General features: G+C 46.9%; 1 protein-coding gene across 5 annotated transcripts in view; it reads right to left on the reverse strand.

Moving 5' to 3' along the window:
• The window catches only part of LOC118708347 (signal-regulatory protein beta-1), a 121,953-nt gene that overhangs the window by 88,515 nt on the left and 11,995 nt on the right, over positions 1-21,443 (reverse strand). Inside the window, exon 1 of one of the 5 annotated variants that reach the window (XM_036419651.2) lies at positions 13,150-13,234. The exons of the other annotated variants lie outside the window; for them this stretch is intronic. Coding sequence (XP_036275544.1) covers positions 13,150-13,219 — 70 coding nt within the window. The 5' untranslated portion in view covers positions 13,220-13,234. Of the gene's footprint in view, positions 1-13,149; positions 13,235-21,443 lie in introns of those variants that run through there. 5 annotated transcript variants of the gene reach the window in all.

A 21,443-nucleotide genomic window follows, 5' to 3' on the forward strand; every position in this document is an offset into this window, starting at 1 on the left:
TTTAAAATCGATTATTTAAACAATACAACAAAATTTAATCAACAGTATAGTTGCCGTTGTTTTTTTACTACTTGTGCCCAACGCTCAGGAAGCATTTTAATCCCTCTGTTGTAAAATTCTTGTGATTTTGATGCAAAAATTTTGGTCAATGCATTTTTGAGGCATTCTTCATTATTAAATTTTTTTCCAAGAAGAAAGTTTTACAAAGAACGAAACAAATGGTAATCGGAAGGGGCAATATCAGGAGAATATGCAGGTTGAGGGAGAACTTCCCATTCCAACTGGCGCAGTTTTTTCAGCAGTGATTCTTGCAGTATGCGGTCGTGCGTTAACGTGGTGAAGAATTACGCCCTTCCGATTAATCAGTGCGGGTTCTTTTTCTCTTAAAGCTTGGGCTAACCTTTCCAACTGGGCACTATACACTGCACTTGTGATGGTTTGGGTAGATGGTAAAAGTTCATAATGAAGAATTCCTTTAAAATTCCACCAAACACACAACATCTCTTTTTTCGCATGCAAGTCAGGTTTTGGCGTGGGCTGCGGAGCCTCATTTTTGTCCAACCATTGAGGCCGCCTTTTCAAATTAACATACAGCACCCATTCTTCATCTCCGGTAACAATTTGCTCTAAAAACGGCAAACGGTTTTGACGAGAGAGGAGTGAACTGCAAATTGTGACTCTTTGATTACGGTTGTTGTCGGTCAATTCATGAGGAACCCATTTTCCAAACTTTTGGACTTTGCCAAGTGCACGCAATTGATTGGAAATTGTTTTTTTGTGAACAATTTAAAGTTGTCGCAAGCTCTTGTTGGGTAATTTGAGGATTTTGCACCAAAAGAGCTTGAAGAGCTTCTTGATCAAAATTGGACACACGGCCTCGACCACTCTTGTCATCCACCGAAAAATTTCCCTCGCAAAATTTCTCAAACCAACGCTGGCATTTTCTGGCGCTAACTGCATTTTGACCAAGAGCACAACAGATGTTTTTTGCAGCCTCACTTGCTTTTCTTCCTAATTGGAACTTTTAAAGCATGCAGTGCCGAATATGCTCTTCATCCGCCATCTTCTTAGCCCTAGTTTTGCAACAAAAACCAAACCAAACACAAACTTTTTCAAGCAAAACTTGTTAATTCCACTTCACACATTCTGTAGATACTACGTGTTTGAAGGTTATGTCAATACAAGTCAACGCCAAGCAAGATTTTAAACGAATGTTTAAAAACGACATTAATTATTACTAGACCCGATAGTACCCCCTGGCCTCACTGCCTGGAACCTCTGCTTTCTACTGGCCCCTCAGCCCATCTGAGGTTTTCATGGTGAGGCCCCACTTGGGGGCCCAGGACAAGAAGGGTGTGCGGTGTGGGCTGTGTGCCCAACTTCCCAGCCCAGGTCACTAGGATGTTGCTGGCTTATGGCTTCATCTCCTTCAGTCTAAGCAAGAGCTACTCTTTGGAGGAAGGAAGAGGGCTCACTAGAGCTTGGTCAGCTTTGGGATGGAAACAGGTCCTCTCCTGAATGATTCTCTATTCCAACCATTTACTGATGGAACTGGCAAAACTCCACCCAAACACACAGTGTGGTGTGGACCTCAGAAGTGGTTTATGCCACTTTGCAACAAAGGATGTAATTTCCTCACATATTTCTGGAAAGCACGTGTATTATATGACCACATTTATACACACAGGCATTTGTCTCAGAAAAGTGCAACTTATGTCCACACCAAATGCTATGAGCAAAATAAATCCTACTTCAAATATTTTCCCTTTTAGCAACTTTCAAATGTACAATCCAGTATTGCTAACCGTAGTTACCATGTTGAATATTATATCCTCAAAACGTATTTATCTTATACTAGAAGCTTGTTCATTGGACTGCCTTGACCTATCCTGCCACCTATGGGCAGCTTCTCACAACCACCAATCTTTTCTCTGTGTCTATGAGTTTCCCCCTAACCTCCAGGTTCCACCAATAACTGAAATCACACAGTATTTCTTTCTCTGCCTGACTTATCACATTGCAAAATGCCCTCAAATTGCATTTTGTTGTTGCAAATGGCAGCATTCCTTCCCTCTCTGGATGAATAATATTCCACTACATGTACATGTTTTCTTATGCATTCACCCACTGATGGACACTGACATGACGTGCTTGCCTTGTACACTGTAAATAATGGTGAATGAACATGGGGTTGCAGATACCTCTTTGAGGTAGTGATTTCATTTCCTTTGGATATAGAGCTGGGGGTGGAATGGCTGGGTCACATGAACGTTCTATTAATTTTTTGAGGCCCCTCTATCTGTTTTCCATGGTGGCTGCACCAACCTCTGATTGGATGAATTTCCTGTCCTTTTTTTTTTTTTTTTTTTTTTTTTAACTAGTAGTTTGTGGACTCCCTTTTCTCCTTCATCTAGTCTGCTGTTGAACCTTGTATTGAATTATCCAGTCCAGTGATTGTATTCTTCACCTCTGTGATTTCTTCTTGGTACTCTCTCAGTTTTTTAAAAAATTTATTGTTGACAGTATTACACATACCTCCCATTTATACTTCTTTAACCCCTTGCTCCCAGCTCTTACCATCCCCCACCAACCCAGGTCTTCACTACCCTATTGCCCATGTCTGTGGGCCATGCATGTAAGTACAGAAGTTCTTTGGTTCTCACATTTTGTATCTCTTCGTTGTTTCGCATTGTGCAGCCTTGTTCTCCTGGACAGGTGAGTATTGTTATGACCATTTCTAAAACCCTACCAAGCAAACCATTATGGTGTATTTGGGGTGCTATTTTATGCTTTGGGGTGATGTTTGGTACATCCACCCGGTGTCCTTATGTTTCTTGACTCTCGGTGTTGGTTTCTGTGTTTAAGATGAAAGAGGCAGCTCTTCCCATCTTGGGGGCGTGCTCTGTTGCAGAAGATGAGCCTGTCACTCAGGCCTGTGCTAGCCCTGGCTGTCTCTCCAAACTTTGTGATTGTCCAAACTGCCTTCTTTGTTCTCTGTTGCTCCCAATAGTGGAGGCACCATGATTTCAGTGTCCCAAGGGGAGGAATTCAGTCTGCACCTAGTCACAGGCTGATGGGAAGCTGGATCCTCAGGCAGCAGCGTTTAAGTATAAAGGTAGACCTCTACCAGGAAAGGCTGGGAGATGGGTGCTTCTGACTGCTGCCTCTGAGATAAGCCTCTAGGGAAGAGCCAGTGAAGAACAGGCTTTTTGTTTTCTACTGTCCTGGGGGCCCCACTAACACAAGCCCCACTGGCCCCCAGAGCCAGGCGATCCAGGGGTGTGTCCCCGGAGCAGCAGCCTTAAGTTAGGGCTCTAACCCTGTGCAGGAGCACCTCTCAGAGAGAACCAGCCACCAGGGTGCAGCAGAAGGAGAATGTGAAAGTGATGCCCTCTCAGCTCCCTGGTCTCTGGAGAGGGTGGTTGGCCCCTGATGTGTGTTAGATAAGAAGTTGACCCTCAGCTGCAGCCTTTATGAGAAGCCAGTAGGCCTCTTTCACGGAAAGATTGGGCGCTGGGCATTTGTCTCTGTTGCCTCGTTATGAGACCTGGGGGGGTAAAAGAGTGGGTGAGATGTTTTGAGCTACAGGGATCCTCACAGACCACTGAGAACTGCTTCTTGGCTGTAGCCCTTGGATCTTGGGGACTCAAGACTTGTAGCTGTCAGACATCCTCAGTCCTTGTAGCTTTTGGACTACTCTATTTGGAGGCTCATCTACCGGAACCAGCTGGTATTATAGGTCCTGAAGGTATGGCTAGGAGGCTAAGAAAAAGAAAGACAGGAACAGTGGGGCTTCAGGAGGGCTGGAATGCTCGATTGCACTGCAGCAAGTTTATTAAGGGTGCAATCTCTTTTATACACTAAAGCAGGGCGTTCCTCCAAATGGCTTTCTCCAAGGACATGATGCTACGTGCCAGTTCCTTAAGACCTCTGCAGGAAGATATCTAGCCGGAAAAGTTCATTCAGCTGTGCTCTGCTATGTTAATTCAAGGACATGTTTGCAGATTCCAATCTTGCACGCACAGCAGAACGAAGGACACTGTTGCTTGCCACGTCCTCAAGTGACCCGACTTCTGGGGGAGAGCAGGCAGGGCTACCTACCCTTGCTCCATCCCCCGATTCTCAGGTCGGTAGGGGACTCAGCTCCCAACACTCATCCCTCATTGGGAAATTTAATATTTGGGGTGCTCAATGTTGAGTCTGAATATCACTCCTCAAGGAGAACCTGGGAGGTGCGGGTCTCTCCTGATTATATGTCATTGTGCCGGGTGTGGGCGCTAGGAATTTGTCTCTGCTGCCTCGTGGTGAGACCTGTGGGGTGAGCTACAGGGAGTCCTCACAGGCCACTGAGAACTGCTTCTTTGCTGTCATCCTTGGACCTTGTGGACTCAAGTCCCATGGCTGTCAGACATACTTTATTTGGAGGTTCATCCATCATGGGGAATTTAAAAATTTGGGATGCTCAATGTTGTGACTGAGTCCCATTTTTTAAGGAGAAGCTGGGGGGTCTACGTCTCCCCCGATTATAGGTCACCATGCCAAGGGTGGGGATTATGGGGAGATTGTGTCAGGTAACAGCCTGAGATTGTGTCTCATCTTTTTTTATTTAATTAAGATATGATTTTGGTGTGTGTGTCCAAGGTCTGCGAGCTGCTCATCTGGTTTCTGGGTTCTTCCTCAGGGAATTGTTGCATTAGTAGCTGCAGCTTCAGTAAGTCTGTGGGCAAAAGTGAGGTCAGGTGTCTCCTAAGTCAACATCTTGAACCAGATTGATTTTGCTTTAAAGCAAAAGAACCTTATTTTTCTCAAGTCATGATGGAGCCAACACAGTGATTGAATTGGATGCCCAACGCTCACAGAGAAGCCAAGTCTGAGGCAAGAGTGTTTCATGGAGAAAAGATTTATTCTTCCAGCTGCCAAACCAGGAGACAGAGACCCGGCTCAGATCTGTCTCCTTCCACGCCCTGGACTACAGACTTAGAGCAAGTTTAATGGGAAGGAGAGATTATACATATGTGTTCATTCTAATCAGGAGTCTTGATTGGACAGTGTTGAAATTAAGAAACCTAAGGTGAGGAAAGGGAAATGTGAGAGGAAGTATAAAAGCATTCCTAGAGGGTGGGGTTCAGGTTGGGTGAGATCTAGGTGCTCAGCCAAGTGCAAATTCCTGATCCTCCTGCATCTGTGCACAGGTTCTGGCAAAAGGTTTCAGGCATCCATCAGAGTTCATGGAGTCATTGTATGTTTTCTGCACCTGTGCCTGGCTCTGGGACCAGTCTGATCTGGTGGTCAAAGGCACTGTGGGAAGTCTTGCTGTTCTCTTCTGAAAACAACAACAACAATAACAACAACAACAACTGTTACGTCTGGTTTGGTATCAGGGTCAGGTTTCAATTGGATTAGTGTTTGCTTCAGCTTCCCCTCGTGCTAGAAAGCATGTGCCTAACTTTGAAGCAAATGCGGATCTTGCTGTCTTCAAATAGATTCATGGCTGCAGATGCCAGACTACAGTTGGGGAAATTTCCCCAGATAAGTCTGAGAACGAGTCAGGCAGCCAGGCCCCTGGAAAGGCTTTCGAATTGAATACTTCTCGGAGCCAGAAAACTCAGAGGGTGCAAGTTGCTCAATGAGCAAAGGAAGGAAAGGGTCTGTATCACACAGTCTGGTTCAGACCCTGTGTGCACCCATAGACTGCTCTCTCCTCAAAAGCCCCACAATTCTTTGGGGTAGCATGAGTCCATTTTACAGAGGAGGAAATTGTCTCAGAGAGTGTTAGTGAGTTGTTCAAGGTCACTTAGCTGGTGTGTGTGTTCCAGTATCTGAACCCACCTTTCTATGCCTATAAGACCTCAGAGAAGAACTTCTCCACTGTGACTTGTCTAAAGGACTTTGAGCACATCTCCCTCAGTGTCTGGTGAGTGATTGGTTGTCTGGTCTAGAGATTCTACACTTAGTCATTGTAGGTTAGAAAATTTTTGAAAAAACCAAGTATATATTAACTAATGGCCCTTTGCAGGAAGATTCCTGCAATAGGGCTTCCTGCTGTGGTCGCTGCCCCACCTGCTTTCCTCCCTTCTCCCCTAGCCCTGCCTGCTTTCCTCCCTCTCTGCTGCCCTGCTAGCTTCTCAGAAGCTTTGCTCCCTTCGGTAGGCTTGGCTTCTTTCTTAGCTGTCTTGATATGCAAATTTACTGCCATCTTGATGGATTAATTTGCATATTTCCCCTGATTGGTTGGTGGGCATGGCTTGTGTAGCAGAATGACAGTTAATTTGCACATCACTCTATTATCAGCTTAGATATTTTTCAAGAAAAATAATTTTTAGCCCTGGCCAGTGTTTCTCAGTGGTTAGAGTGTCGGCCTGAGCACTCAAGGGTCTTGGGCTCCATTTCTGGTCAAATACCTGTACTTGGGCTTCAGATTTCATCCCTTGTCCCAACCAATCAATGTGTCTGTCTCACCTCCCTCTCTCTCTCTCTGTCTCTCTCTGTCTCTCTCTCTCTCTCTCTCTCTCTCTCTCTCTCTCTCTCCATCCCTCACTGTTTTTTTTTTCTTTAACTTTCTCTTAAAAAAAAAAAAAGTCAATGGGGAAAAAAATCCCCTGGTGAAGATTAGCAAAAAAAAGAAAGAAAAAGAAATGAAAATAATTTTCAAATCACCTATCAGTGAATGTAAAGGCCATTCCACAGAAGAAAGAATATTTTAATAGCAAGAAAACAGAAAGAAAAGACTTTATTTCTTTACTAATTCAAGATATATTGAGTACCCATCATGAAAAAGTACTTACTATCACTATAAATAATCCTAAACAGTGATAATTTGAAATTCTGTGTGTGAGTGTGGGTGCATGTGTGTTTTTGAGAGGAACTTTATTTAATAATATGTAAAAATAAACAAACAAACCAAAAAAAACACCTTACTAAGAAAATCTACTGAGACAGGCATGAAGAGTGAGAGAGTGTGGTATTTGAATGAAGATCCTCTTGCCTCTTCTCCCTGCAGCTCAACAAGAACAACCTCAGCCTAGTACAGGCAGGACACAGGGTTGCCCCTGCCCCAAATCCCAATTGAAATACCATTTCAGGAATTCTCAACTACCTGAAAGCACTGTACCTTAGCTACATAACATCCTTAAAGGACAACCACAAAGACTCATTTTAAAGGCACACCCATTATTAAAGCAATGGCAAGGTGAATGTGAGTGGCAAACTCCCAAATTGCAGAACTTGGTCACAGTATTGCTTTCTCTTCCTCCAGCTTCTAGGCCAATGGGGATTCCTGAAAGTCTGATTGCACCTGAGGTCACGGTGTCTTCAATGCCCTCAATTCCTAGCATCCCATCTCCCACTCCTACCACACCTAAGTCCTGTGTATGGGATAATGGAGCTGTGATAGTTTGGGATTGTGTCTGTGTCTGAGAGGAGCCTGTGTGAAGACCCAGCTCTGGGGCATCAGGGGCCATGAGAAGGAGCAGGAGCCTGTGGGCAGCAGTTCTGGGTTGGGGGAGGCATTTGGAGCAGAGTCCATAGAAGCTTCTAGTCAACATTTTTTTCTGGGGCTGGGTGCCTGGTGTTAAGAAGGAGGCAGCAGACACTGAGAGTGGCGGGTAACAGGGGAGAAAGGAAGGAGCTGTGGGGAATGTGTTCACCGTTAATTATCTGCTCATCATTCAAGAAGAGTTCCCTGCGTGTCTCCTATGTCCTGGGCTGTCTTCCTCCAGGAATGCCGGTCATGAGAGGACACACAGGCCCTGGCATCGGACTCTGCCCCTAGTTCTCCTCCCCCGGTCCTGGTCCTCCTTCCCCTCCCTCCCCTCTGTCACACAGAGCGTCACACTGGGAACAGCCATCAGAGCAGCTGACAGGGACTGCTCCACATTACTGTAATCGGGGATTCCTCCTGCCCAGGGAGCCCCACAGTCAAGTGAACTAGATGTGGTCTCCCAGGGAACCACCCCGTCAGCTGGCCTCGTTCAGTTTGCTCTGCCCACTCTTCTGCAGGAGCCCTAGGACGCTGTGAACACCTTTCAGAAACCACAGAGCCAGCCTCCTTCTACAGGCCACCACCCATTTCCCGGGAGGAAGGAATCTCTGAAAGGTGTCTGCAAGCCTCCTGAGAGTATCAAGGGAGGGGTGTCACCTTGTCTGAATTCCACCTGGGCCCTCACTGTGTGTGACCTATGGGCTGACCGCTACTGTGGACCTTCTCTGGGGAACAGACGTTAGCCTGCACCCCCTGTCCCATAACTTACAGTCAGGCTCCCCGCTGCCTGTGGACATACCGTTTCCCCGAACATAAGACAGCCTCCAAAAATAAGACCTACTTACAGGTTTCCTTCTGAGTGAAATATAAGACATCCCCTGAAAATAAGCCCCCCCCCCCCGCCCCCCCCGCCCCAGGCTCTGTCTCAGAATGCTATTGCTAAACATGAGAGATTTGGTCCACTGATTCTGAAAGAAATGGAGTCACAAGAAATTCACCAGGAAATTCAGGAATTGAATTATTATGATGATGTTCCAGAAGATGATGACATCATTGTCATTGAATAAATGAGTAAATTCTTGATACTGTAGGATTCACAGTTTGTCTGGTTTGTGTTGACACTACGTACTACCGAACCATATACAGGTTATAAATTTCCTTTATTTTCATTTAACAATAAATGTGTACCGTATTCTTCTTCATGGAAAAATAAGACATCCTCTGAAAATAAGACCTGGCGCATCTTTGTGAGCAAAAATTAATATAAGACACTGTCTTATTTTCGGGGAAACAGGGTAGATGGCAGAGACTCCAGCCATCAGCAGCACTTTCCAGCCTAAGAGGACAGCCATAATGGATAGGAGATAGTGCCGAGTAGAAAGTGCTGGGTTTGCAAGACAAGGGACAATAGAAGCCATTAGAGGAGACCATTCCAGAGCCTTTGACTCACTGCATCCAAGGCTACTTGAACCCAGGACAACTCTGAAGCTCTTATGGGCTCCTGCTTGAGGCAGCAACTAGGTAAAGTGTTTCTTTATCCTCAGTGACCCCGTTAGTAGGCTGCCAGAGTCATCCTCCTTGAGGAAGGCGATGGGCAGAATGTGTACTCAGTGACCCACTGTGTGGCACCTGATGTCCTGACTGGGTCCTCACACCCCTATGGGGCAAGTGGTATTATTCTCATTCTGATGAGGAAACTGAGGCTTAATGCTGAGAGGGTGTGTCATCATCCCTAAGTTGCAAAGGAGGACACTCATGTTCCCAGGGGTGAACTCTGAGAGAGGGGCAGGGCGACAAGCAATTCCAGGCCTTTGTTCAAATCCATTCTTTTTCCCTCCAGATGTTTTCCCACAGTCTGGGCCCAGGGACAAAGTTCATGGTCAGTCTCATTTTTGTGCATTTGCTGTTCACAGCTGGAGACAATCCTTACAGATCCATGAATGGGAGCTATGATTACCATCCATCCAGCTTGAGGAGATGAGAGCATCAGCCAGTTTGTCTCTGGCAACCATGGCTGGTCGTCTGATGATGAGGAAGTTGGTGCAGAGAAATAGCACATCCTTTGGAATAACATTCATTTGCAGAGAACTGCAAAAGGAAACCAGTGCTTGCAGAAGACTCACCGAATCCTTACCCAGATTCCTCTTTAACATCTCTTATTAAAGGGACTGGGTGGTACTTGCTACTGAACCTGAGCTACAAGTTGGAATTGAAGCAGGTCATTGTTCAACTTCAGAATGCCCTTTGAGTATGAATGTAAGTTTACCAACAAAGAAAGGGAAGTAATCAGTTGCTTTAAGGATGCCTATGTTCTGTGGGCCTCGGGCACTGAAAGAAAGCTTCAGAGAAGCCACAGGTACTGGACTAGGGTGTGAATCTCAATGGCTTGAATGGGGTATGTCCCCATTAAACCTGCAGATGGCCAAGTTTGTAAAGAAACATGCTTGTTTCTGAATGGAGAAGGAAGAAAGAATGGGCGTGTGAGGAGAGCCAAAGAGATGAGCACCATCTGGGCAGTAGCTCCTAGGAAACCCTCTGCATCCAGACATCAGGATGCTTCATCTCCAGATGACCCTACACCCCCAGAGGCAGGTCCTGTCCTTCCCCACAGGACTTAGTGTCACCTGCTGTTCCTGAGCCCTGATCACCCTTCATTTTGGGGCTGTTTTTCTTCACAGAAGGAGTTCTGACGGGAAATGCTACATAGTCATGATAAATAAAAAAGGGAAATGAAAAGTGTTTGTAATATTATGTGTTCACTAAAAAAAAAATCAACGCCTATTACTATCCAATTTCATTTTATAAAACAACTTGAAAATGAAAAACACAACTTTCCTTGTAAAAAAGCATACTTTCCAGTTCAAGAAAGCTTAGTAGAATACATGGTTACCTTTCTTCCTCCCCAGAATCACTCTGAGGTGACAGAGAAATGGAACAGCGTGGCGAATCTAGCTGATACAGATGTAGCTCGTTTTCTTTCACTTTGCTATATTGAGCTTCACGGTATTTCATTTTGCACAGGTGTTGGTGGTTTTGCAAATGGAAGGAAAAAAGACCCTCCACCAGAGAAGAGGGGGTGAGGGAAGATGGGAGGGGAATGATTCACCAGGGAACCTGTTTGCATTGTGAACAACCATGGACTCAGGAATAGAGTGGTGAGGGCCCAGGAGGGGTGGGCAGTGGTGAAGGGGGTCAATGGGGAAAAACACACACACACACACACACAAAGGGGACATCTGTAATAATTTCAACAATAAAGATAAAAATTTAAAAAGACCCTCCAGCAGCAAAAAGGTTATGACTTTTTTAATTACAGAAGTGTGGAACTGAGCCCACAATATCTCTGAGGCAGGCCTGTACATGCTTGTTGGGAGCCATCAGAGTTGAGACAAGCAACTCCGTCTTAAGAAAATATAGCTCCATCTTAGAATTAAGTTCCTTCTAGCAGAAGTTATGCAGTGCCCTGCGGGTTTGGCCAGAAGCTAAAGATTAACCTGCCGCTTAGCACATCTTGCTCCAGAGGATCTCTGCAATGTCCCCTTCCTGATCCTCCCCCGTAGCTAGCCCAGCCTTCGAATGTTACACCGCCCTCACAGTTAGCCAGTCCTGTGTTGCCAGGTACCTTACCACCTTGTGACTCAGTGGCTAAACCAATTATACACTGTCAAAGACCCCGCTGCAATAGCAACCCTGCCCCGCTTTGTTCCTGCTGTATATATACTGTTGTTCCAAAAATAAAGTTTGTAGAGACCATGTAGGTGAATATTGATCAGAACTTTGTCTTGCCTCCATTTCTCCGTTTCCCCTGTCCCTTCTTTTCATCCTCCACAGGTCCTCCCTCTCCCCACGTTGTTGTGCCCCACAGGTCGGGGCACATGCTTGCTGTAGAGACAAAGTGAAAATGAAAGGATGTCTAAGCAAACATTCAACTACATCAGAGATACCTATTTCTAAAACATTTTCCTTGGAAAATGAATCCACTCTTTAATAAAATGGGAACATGCTATTCTCTAATTCTTTTCTCTGAGCTGCACATCCAGTGTTAATAAACAATCTCATGGCATAACTTTCACCGGCTCTAGAGTGCTCTGCTGCTCGACTGATATCAGTTAGGATGCTTGGGCCAGAGGAAAGTGTGCAAACAGGTGAGGTGAGTAACTTTACTAAGGCATTAATAGTCTCCCCCAGCACCCAGCTCAGAGGTGTCCTTAAGGACAGGGTCTGGCCTCAGCCTCATTGATTTGGCCTCAGGCCTGTGTCATGGTCAGGAGAGCTGCTGCTGTAACTGTCAGCTTCACATCTTCCCCAAATGCAGCTAAGCTTCAGGACAGGCTGCTTCTCCTCTCACATCTCAGATTTGTTGGGGAGGAGAGCATTTCCTGCAGCCAGGACCAATGGCTGCCCAGCCTAGGGGACACGCCTGCTCCAGGGCCAATCGCTGCCCAGCCCAGGGGAGAAGCCTTTCCTTCTCTCCCTGTGGGTCTCCCCAGTGCCTGGGGGCCTGTTGGGCAGAGGCTCACCAGGACTTTTCTCAATGGGAGGCCTGGCTGATTGCCAGCAACCCCTGCAGTGCCCTGGTGCTGGGACTCTGGGAGGGCCTGGAGCCAGAGCTGTCACAGCGGCTCCTGGTGAGACATATAGGCTCTCTGTCTCAGAGAACTATTCAGGGGCACTGAGTATGGTGATCTCATACCCGGGAGAATTTTTGGGAGAAGGACCTAGCAGCAGTTGGCTTCAGGGGACCCCATGTTTAGCAACTTACAGGGAAAAGGAGGATTTTTTCCTAGAAATCCTGCTTGCTCTGTGTTCTTGTTAGGATTTGCAGTGGCCTTTGTCCTGTCCTCATGTCTTGTCCTATCTGGGCCCAACAGAACTTTGTAGATTCTCCTTACCCCTGTTTTTTTGTTTTTGTTTTTTCTTAAAAAAAAAAAAAAAGGGAGTTTGGTAAATATCTTAGAGAGTCAGATGTGACTGGCTTAAAGTGCAGACAAGAGAATTCTATTCTATAAGTATGCATTGCAAATAAAAATTTGTGAGGTGCCTTATTTGTAATTCTGTTGGATAATGTAGAGACTCATATATTTCTATCTGCCATGGATGATTTCCATGTAGGTGAATATTGATTAGTTTACACGCAGGGGTCTTCAAACTACGGCCCGCGGGCCACATGCGGCCCGCAGAGGAGTCTGATCCGGCCTGCCAGGTTTTTTGGGCAGTGAGTGCAGCCGAGGTGTTACAGTAGGAATTAGTAGTTCATATAGGCCGGCCCTCCAGCTCTCTGAGGAACCGTGATCTGGCCCCCACTTTAAAAAGTTTGAGGACCCCTGGACAGGATGACTCTGCCTTCTGACTTGGGTGAAATATATCAAACTCTCCTATTAGTCTATCAAAGACTATCCTCCCTGCTAGGTTCAAAGGCATTTTAAGAATTATCTCCTTGGAATCACCTAAGACTCAAAGCATCATCTGTTTTGTTGCCTCTGGTGCATGTGATGGTCCCACAGAGAAACCACTCAGATCCCTGACTTCATGCGCTCAGATGAAGCCTGTCCTTGGCCTTCTGTTCAGCCCTAGGTGACACACCCCTGTTTCCCTGGAGGCCCTGACATTTCAAGGGAAAAAGAAGCCCAGGGGCAGGGAGGGAATATTCTACCCCAAGGAGTGCTCACCTGGGAGGCCCAGCAGGAAAGTCAGCAACAGGCAGGGAGGAGGGCAGGGCCAGGAGGCAGGGAAGGGCATCCTGGAGGCCTGAGTGGCTGCTGTGTCCAAATGTGTGCCCAGAGAACCCAGACTCTCTCTGTGAGAGGAGTGAGGCCACAGCTGTGTGATATAAGAGGAAGCGCCAGGGAAGGTGTGACAAGGGTGTGACACAGTAGCCAGCCTCTACATTCGAAACAGTTCCTGCTTGTAGATTGTGAAATAATCACAGTCAGGAAAGCAACCACAGGGTGAGCAGTTACTCATCTAAGTTTACAGAGGGACGTGGACATGCCCCCAGGTACTAGTACCCCCTGACCCCACTGCCTGGAACCTCTGCTTTCTACTGGCCCCTCAGCCCATCTGAGGTTTTCATGGTGAGGCCCCACTTGGGGGCCCAGGACAAGAAGGGTGTGCGGTGTGGGCTGTGTGCCAAACTTCCCAGCCCAGGTCACTAGGATGTTGCTGGCTTATGGCTTCATCTCCTTCAGTCTAAGCAAGAGCTACTCTTTGGAGGAAGGAAGAGGGCTCACTAGAGCCTGGTCAGCTTTGGGATGGAAACAGGTCCTCTCCTGAATGATTCTCTATTCCAACCATTTATTGATGGAACTGGCAAAACTCCACCCAAACACACAGTGTGGTGTGGACCTCAGAAGTGGTTTGTGCCACCTTGCAACAAAGGATGTAATTTCCTCACGTTTCTGGAAAGCACATGTATTATATGACCACCTTTATACACACAGGCATTTGTCTGTGCAACTTATGTCCACACCAAATGCTGTGAGCAAAATAAATCCTACTTCAAATATTTTCCCTTTTAGCAACTTTCAAATGTACAACCCAGTATTGCTAACCGTAGTCACCATGTTGAATATTATATCCTCAAAACGTATTTATCTTATACTAGAAGCTTTTTCATTGGACTGCCTTGACCTATCCTGCCACCTATGGGCAGCTTCTCACAACCACCAATCTTTTCTCTGTGTCTATGAGTTTCCCCTAACCTCCAGGTTCCACCAATAACTGAAATCACACAGTATTTCTTTCTCTGCCTGACTTATCACATTGCAAAATGCCCTCAAATTCCATTTTGTTGTTGCAAATGGCAGCATTTCCTTCCCTCTTTGGATGAATAATATTCCACTACATGTACACGTTTTCTTATGCATTCACCCACTGATGGACACTGACATGATGTGCTTGCCTTGTACACTGTAAATAATGGTGAATGAACATGGGGTTGCAGATACCTCTTTGAGGTAGTGATTTCATTTTCTTTGGATATCGAGCTGGGGGTGGAATGGCTGGGTCATATGAACGTTCTATTAATTTTTTGAGGCCCCTCTATCTGTTTTCCATGGTGGCTGCACCAACCTCTGATTGGATGAATTTCCTGTCCTTTTTTTTAACTAGTCATTCCTGGACCTGTTTTTCTCCTTCATCTAGTCTGCTGTTGAACCTTGTATTGAATTATCCAGTCCAGTGATTGTATTCTTCACTTCTGTGATTTCTCCTTGGGACTCTCTCAGTTTTTAAAAACATCATTGTTGGCAGTATTACGCATATCTCCCATTTCCACTTCTTTAACCTCATCCTGCCAGCTTTTACCATCCCCCACCAACCCAGGTCTTCACTACCCTATTGCCCGTGTCAGTGGGCCTGTGCTAGCCCTGGGCTGTCTCTCCAAATTTGTGATTGTCCAAACTGCCTTCTTTGTTCTCTGTTGCTCCCAATAGTGGAGGCACCATGATTTCAGTGTCCCAAAGGAAGGAATTCAGTCTGCACCTAGTCACAGGTTGATGGGAAGCTGGATCCCCAGGCAGCAGCATTTAAGTATAAAGGTAGATCTCTACCAGGAAAAGCTGAGAGATGGGTGCTTCTGAGTGCTGGCTCTGAGATAAGCCTCTAGGGAAGAGCCAGTGAAGAACTGGCTTTTTGTTTTCTACAGTCCCGGGGGCCCCACTAACACAAGCCCCACTGCCCCCCAGAGCCAGGCAATCCAGGGGTGTGTCCCCTGAACAGCAGCCTCAAGTCAGGGCTCTAACCCAGTGCATATGCCATTTCAGGGAGGAACCAGCCAGCAGGGTGCCTCAGGGGAAGAAAGTGGATGTGATAGCCTCTCAGCTTTCTGGTCTCAGAGAGGATGGTTGCCCCCTGATGTGTGTTAGATGAGAAGTTAACCCTCAACTTCAGCCTTTATGAGAAGCCACTAGGCCTCTTTCAGGGAAAGATTAGATGATGAGACCCTTGGGGGGGGGGGAGGTAAAAGAGTGGGTGAGACGTGGTGAGCTACAGGGAGTCTTCACAGGCCACTGAGAACTGCTTCTTGGCTGTAGCCCTTGGATTTTGGGGACTCAGGACTTGTAGCTTTCAGACATCCTAAATCCTTGTAGCTTTCAGACATCCTCAGTCCTTGTAGCTTTTGGACATACTCTATTTGCAGGCTCATTCCTCACTGGGAAATTTAAAATTAGGGGTGTCAATGTTGAGTCTGAATCCCATCAAGGAGAAGCGGGGAGGTGTGGGTCTCTCCTGATTATATGTCATTGTGCCGGGTGTGGGCGCTGGGCATTTGTCTCTGCTGCCTCGTGGTGAGACCTGTGGGGTGAGCTACAGGGAGTCCTCACAGGCCACTGAGAACTGCTTCTTTGCTGTCATCCTTGGACCTTGTGGACTCAAGTCCTGTGGCTGTCAGACATACTTTATTTGGAGGCTCATCGCTTATGGGGAATTTAAAAATGTGGGGTGCTCAATGTTGTGTCCGAATCCCATTTCTTAAGGAGAAGCTGGGAGGTGTGGGTCTCCCCAGATTATAGGTCACCGTGCCGGGGGTGAGGATTTGGGGAGATTGTGTCAGGTAACAGCCTGATATTGTGTCTCATCTTTTCTTATTTGATTAAGATATGACTTTGGTGTGTGTGCCCAAGGTCTGGGAGCTTCTCATCTGGTTTCTGGGTTCTTCCTCAGGGAATTGTTGCATTAGTAGCTGCAGCTTCAGTAAATCTGTGGGCAAAAGTGAGGTCAGGTGTCTCCTAAGTCACCATCTTGAACCAGACTGCTTTTGCTTTAAAGAAAAAGAACCTTATTTTTCTCAAGTCATGATGGAGCCAACACAGTGATTGAGTTTGACGCCCAACGCTCACAGAGAAGACAAGAGAGTTTCATGGAGAAAAGATTTATTCTTTAGCTGCCAAACCAGGAGACAGAGACCCAGCTCAGATCTGTCTCCTTCCAAGCCCTGGACTACAGACTCTGAGCAAGTTTAATGGGAAGGAGAGATTATACATATGTGTTCATGCTAATCAGGAGTCTTGATTGGACAGTGTTGAAACTAAGAAACCTAAGGTGAGGAATGGGAAAGATGAGAGAATTTATACAGGCATTCCCGGAGGCTGGGGTCAGATTGGGTGAGATCTAGGTGGCCAGCCGAGTGCAAATTCCTGGTCCCCCTGCATCTCTGTACAGGTTCTGGAAAAGGGCAAATTGTGGTTTCAGCCATTCATCTGAGTCATGAAATCATTTGTATGTTTTCTGAACCTTTGTCTGGCTCTGGGACCAGTCTGAACCGGTGGTCCATAGGCACTGTGGGGAGTCTTGCTGTTCTCTTCTGAAAACAACAACAACAACAACAACAACAACAACTGTTAGGTCTGGTTTGGTATCAGGGCCAGGTTTCAGTTACATTAGGGTTTGTTCCAGCTTCCCCTCCTACTAGCAAGCGTGTGCCCAACTTTGAAGCAAATGTGGATCTTGCTGTCTTCAAATAGATTCATGGCTGCAGATGCCAGACTACAGTTGGAGAAAATTCCCCAGAGAAGTCTGAGAAAAAGTTCAGGTAGCCAGGCCCCTGGAAAGGCTTTCGAATTGAATACTTCTCGGAGCCAGAAAACTCAGAGGGTGCAAGTTGCTCAATGAGCAAAGGAAGGAAAGGGTCTGTATCACACACAGTCTGATTCAGACCCTGGGTGCACCCATAGACTGCTCTCTCCTTAAAGCCCCACAATTCTTTGGGGCAGCAGGAGTCCCATTTTACAGAGGAGGAAATTGTCTCAGAGAGTGTTAGCTAGTTGATCAAGGCCACTTAGCTGGTGTGTGTTTTCCACTATCTGAACCCACGTTTCTATGCCTATAAGACCTCAGAGAAGAACTTCTCCACTGTGATTTATCTAATGGACTTTGAGCACATCTCCTCAGTGCCTGGTGAGTGATTGTGTGGTTTTAATGGGTTGTCTAGTCCAGAAATTCTACACTTAGTCATTGTAGGTAAGAAAATTTTTGAAAAAACCAATTATATACCATATTTAACAAGCAAACTAATTTTCAGCCCTGGCCAGTATTTCTCAGTGGTTAGAGTGTCAGCCTGAGCACTCAAGGGTCTTGGGCTCTATTTCTGGTCAAAGACGTGTACCTGGGCTTCAGATTTAATCACTTACCCCGAGTGGGGCTCCAGGCAACACTCGATGTGTCTGTCTTACCTCTCTCTTTCTCTTTCTCTCTCTCTCTCCATCCCTTCCTATTGTTTTTTTTTTCTTTTCTTTTCTTTTCTTTCACCCTCTCTCTCTTTATTAAAAAAAAATCAATGGGGAAAAAAATCCTCTAGTGAGGATTAGCAAAAAAAGGAAAGAAAAAGAAATGAAAATAATTTTCAAATCACCTATCAGTGAATGTAAAGGCCATTCCACAGAAGAAAGAATATTTTAATACCAGGAAAACAGAAAGACACCCCTTAATTTCTATACTTATTCAAGATATATTTAGTACCTATTATGAAAAAGTACTTACTATCTCTATAAATAATCCTAAACAGTGATAATTTGGAATTTTGTGTGTGAGTGTGTGTGTGTGTGTGTGTGTGTGTGTATGTGTGTGAGTTTGTGTGTGTCTTTTTGAGAGGAAATTTATTTAATAATACGTAAAAACAAAAAACAAAAGTGGGAAACTACCAAATTGCAGAACTTGGTCACAGTATTGCTTTCTCTTCTTCCAGCTTCTAGGTCAATGGGGATTCCTGAAAGTCTGATTGCACCTGAGGTCACCATGTCTTCAATGCCCTCAATTCCTAGCATCCCATCTCCCACTCCTACCACACCTAAGTCCTGTGTATGGGATAACGGAGCTGCGATAGTTTGGGATTGTGTCTGTGTCTGAGAGGAGGCTGTGTGAAGAGCCAGCTCTGGGGCATCAGGGCCATGAGAAGGAGCAGGAGCCTGTGGGCAGCAGTTCTGGGTCGGAGGGCGGAGGGGGGCATTTGGAGCAGAGTCCATCGAAGCTTCTAGTCAACATTTTTTCTGGGGATGGGTCCCTGGTGTTAAGAAGGAGGCAAGCAGACACTGAGAGTGGCAGGTAACAGGGAGAAAGGAAGGAGCTGTGGGGCATGTGTCCACCGCTAATTATCTGCTCATCATTCAAGAAGAGTTCCCTGCGTGTCTCCTATGTCCTGGGCTGTCTTCCTCCAGGAATGCCGGTCATGAGAGGACACACTGCCCCTGGCATGGGACTCTGCCCCTAGTCCTGGCTGTTCACTCTGCCCCAGGTCCTGGTCCTCCTTCCCATCCCTCCCCTCTGTCACACAGAGCATCACACTGGGAACAGCCATCAGAGCAGCTGACAGGGACTGCTCCACATTTCTGTAAACGGGGATTCCTCCTGCCCAGGGAGCCCCACAATCAAATGAACTAGATGTGGTCTCCCAGGGAACCGCCTCGTTCAGTTTGCTCTGCCCACTCTTCTGCAGGAGCCCTAGGACGCTGTGAACACCTTTCAGAAACCACGGGGCCAGCCTCCGTCTACAGGCCGCCCCCCATTTCCCGGGAGGTAGGAATCTCTGAAAGGCGTCCGCAAGCCTCCTGAGAGTATCAATGTCACCTTGTCTAAATTCCACCTGGGCCGTCACTGTGTGTGTCCTGTGGGCTGACCGTTCCTGTGGACCTTTTCCTTCTCTGGGGAAAGATGTTAGCCTGCCCTCCCTGTTCCCCAACTTACAGTCAGGCTCTCCGCTGCCTGTGGACATAGATGGCAGTGATCCCAACCAGCAGCAGCACCTTGCAGGCTAGGAAGCTGAGGAGGACAGCCAAAATGGATAGTAGAGGGTGCTGAGTAGAAAGTGCTGGGCCTGCAAGTCAAGGGACAGAAGTAACCATTAGTGGAGACCATTCCAGAGTGCTGGACTCACTCCATGCAAGGCTACCTGCACCCAGGACCACTCTGTAGCTCTTATGGGTTCCTGCTTGAGGCAGCCATCAGGTAAAGAGGTTCTTTATCCTCAGTGATCCCGTTAGTAGGCTGCCAGAGTCATCCTCCTTGAGGGAGGTGGTGAGTAGAATGTGTACTCAGTGACCCACAGTGTGGTGTCTGAGGTACTGACTGGGTCCTCACGCCCCTGTGGGGCAGGTGGTATTATTCTCATTCTGATGAGGAAACTGAGATTTAATGCTGAGGGGGTGTGTCATTAACCTCATCTTGCAAAAAAGGACACTCATGTTCCCACAGGTGAACTCTGAGTGAGGGGCAGGGCTGACAAGCAATTCCAGGCCTTTGTTCAAAGTCCACCTTTTCCCCTCCAGATGATTTCCCACAGTCTGGGCCCAGGGACAGAGTTCCTGGTCAGTCTCATTTTTGTGCACTGGCTGTTCACAGCTGGCCACAATCCTTATAGTCAGGTGAATGGGACCATGATTATCATCCTCATCAAGTGGGGAAACTGAGGACTTGGGGGAGACAGAGACTTGCCCAGAGCACACAGCTGTGGGATGACAATGTCGTGGCTCAGTGAGGGTCTGTTCTCTCAACAGGCTCACCTGAAAACACTGTATAAAGGCAGATTGGATTATAGCATCAATATTTGGTTAATCAGTGATTTTGATCAGCATTATACAATCCTACTCAATTTCTGCAGGTGAGGAGCTGAGGCCCAGCCAAGTTAACTGGGTCATGACACTGACATAACACCTTGATTTGGGGGTGCACCTCTGTGCTGGGTGATTCAGACAGAGGACCTCAGGTCCTTCCCACTCTCCTAAAGGGATGTATGATCATTTCCATTTTAGAGACGAGAAAACTAAAACTGAGAGAAAGGAAGGGACTACTGTGCCCCAGAGGTATTCCCTGTGGCCTCCCTGGTGTTCACGTCCACCAGCAGAGCAAGTGCCCACCTTTAGGAGCCTGACCCTGACCTCCAGCTGCTGCAGGGAGGAGTGCCCTCAGTGCCTGGAACCAGGGGCGGGGGGACTGTGGCAATAAATGGGGGAAGGGATTCCTGGCAGTGAGTCTAGAATATGAACTCCTGCTCACTGGGCACAGGGCCCTCTAGGAAATGTCCCCGCTTCTCCCTCAGTCTGTGGAGACAGGATGCTGCCCAAGGTACTGTTGAGGCTCAATGACCCCTCTCTGCTCCATCCAAGCCACTGTGCTGCCTCCATAGGCAGAGCCATGTCCTGTAGGAATAGTTTCAGGCCATGTCATGGGACATTTGAAGATCTGTCTCATCTCAATTGAAAAGCTAGACCTGCCTTCCCTGCGAATCTTTCTTAAATTCTTTTTTTCAGAAGAACATAAAAATGCATGATTCTAAGAAAAGTGTTGGAGTTTCTACAAACATTGACAAGCACAGTGTGCTGTTGCTGCAAGCAGGCATTGTGAGTTATGTCATTGGGGTTCAAATTTTAGTTCCCTTTCCTGCTAAGTTCAGGTTCCTTTCTGAGCATCAGTGTCCTCATTTAACAAAGGGGCAGCAGATGGCCCCTCCCTCGCAGCACTGGCTGTAGGAGTAAATGCCACCATGAAGACATGACCCCTGACCTCTCCCACTGCTGCTTGTAGACCAGGTATTACCTGGGCTGGTAGCTAAAGGAAGGGGAAGGAGCTCTCTCCCAGGAGCTCTCTCCCAGGAAACAGCGGATCTGAGTGGCGATAGACCCACTGACACCTGTGTCAGCCTAGGCAAGGGACACAGTCTGATAACTTAATAATATCCTATCTAATAAAGAGGGAATATGCTAATTGACTGCCATGCCCTCAAATATGGCGGTGCCCACAGCCAAAAGATGGCGGTGCCCAGAACTCTGAGTCTCACTGGGGTGGCATGTGCTCCGCAAAGGCTAGACCCGCTCCCAGGCTGGTGGATGCCTCCAGAGTCCCCTGATCCCTCCAGTTCCCAGCTGCCCAGGGCCGGCCTGAGGAACAGACAAGCCTCGGATGTTGGCTGCCCAACTGCCCAGGGCCAATCTGAGGTACTGGCAAGCCTCGGATATCGATGGCTGCTGCCCAG

Source organism: Pipistrellus kuhlii, unplaced genomic scaffold, assembly GCF_014108245.1.
Source record: "Pipistrellus kuhlii isolate mPipKuh1 unplaced genomic scaffold, mPipKuh1.p scaffold_m20_p_6, whole genome shotgun sequence".
NCBI lineage: Eukaryota > Metazoa > Chordata > Mammalia > Chiroptera > Vespertilionidae > Pipistrellus > Pipistrellus kuhlii.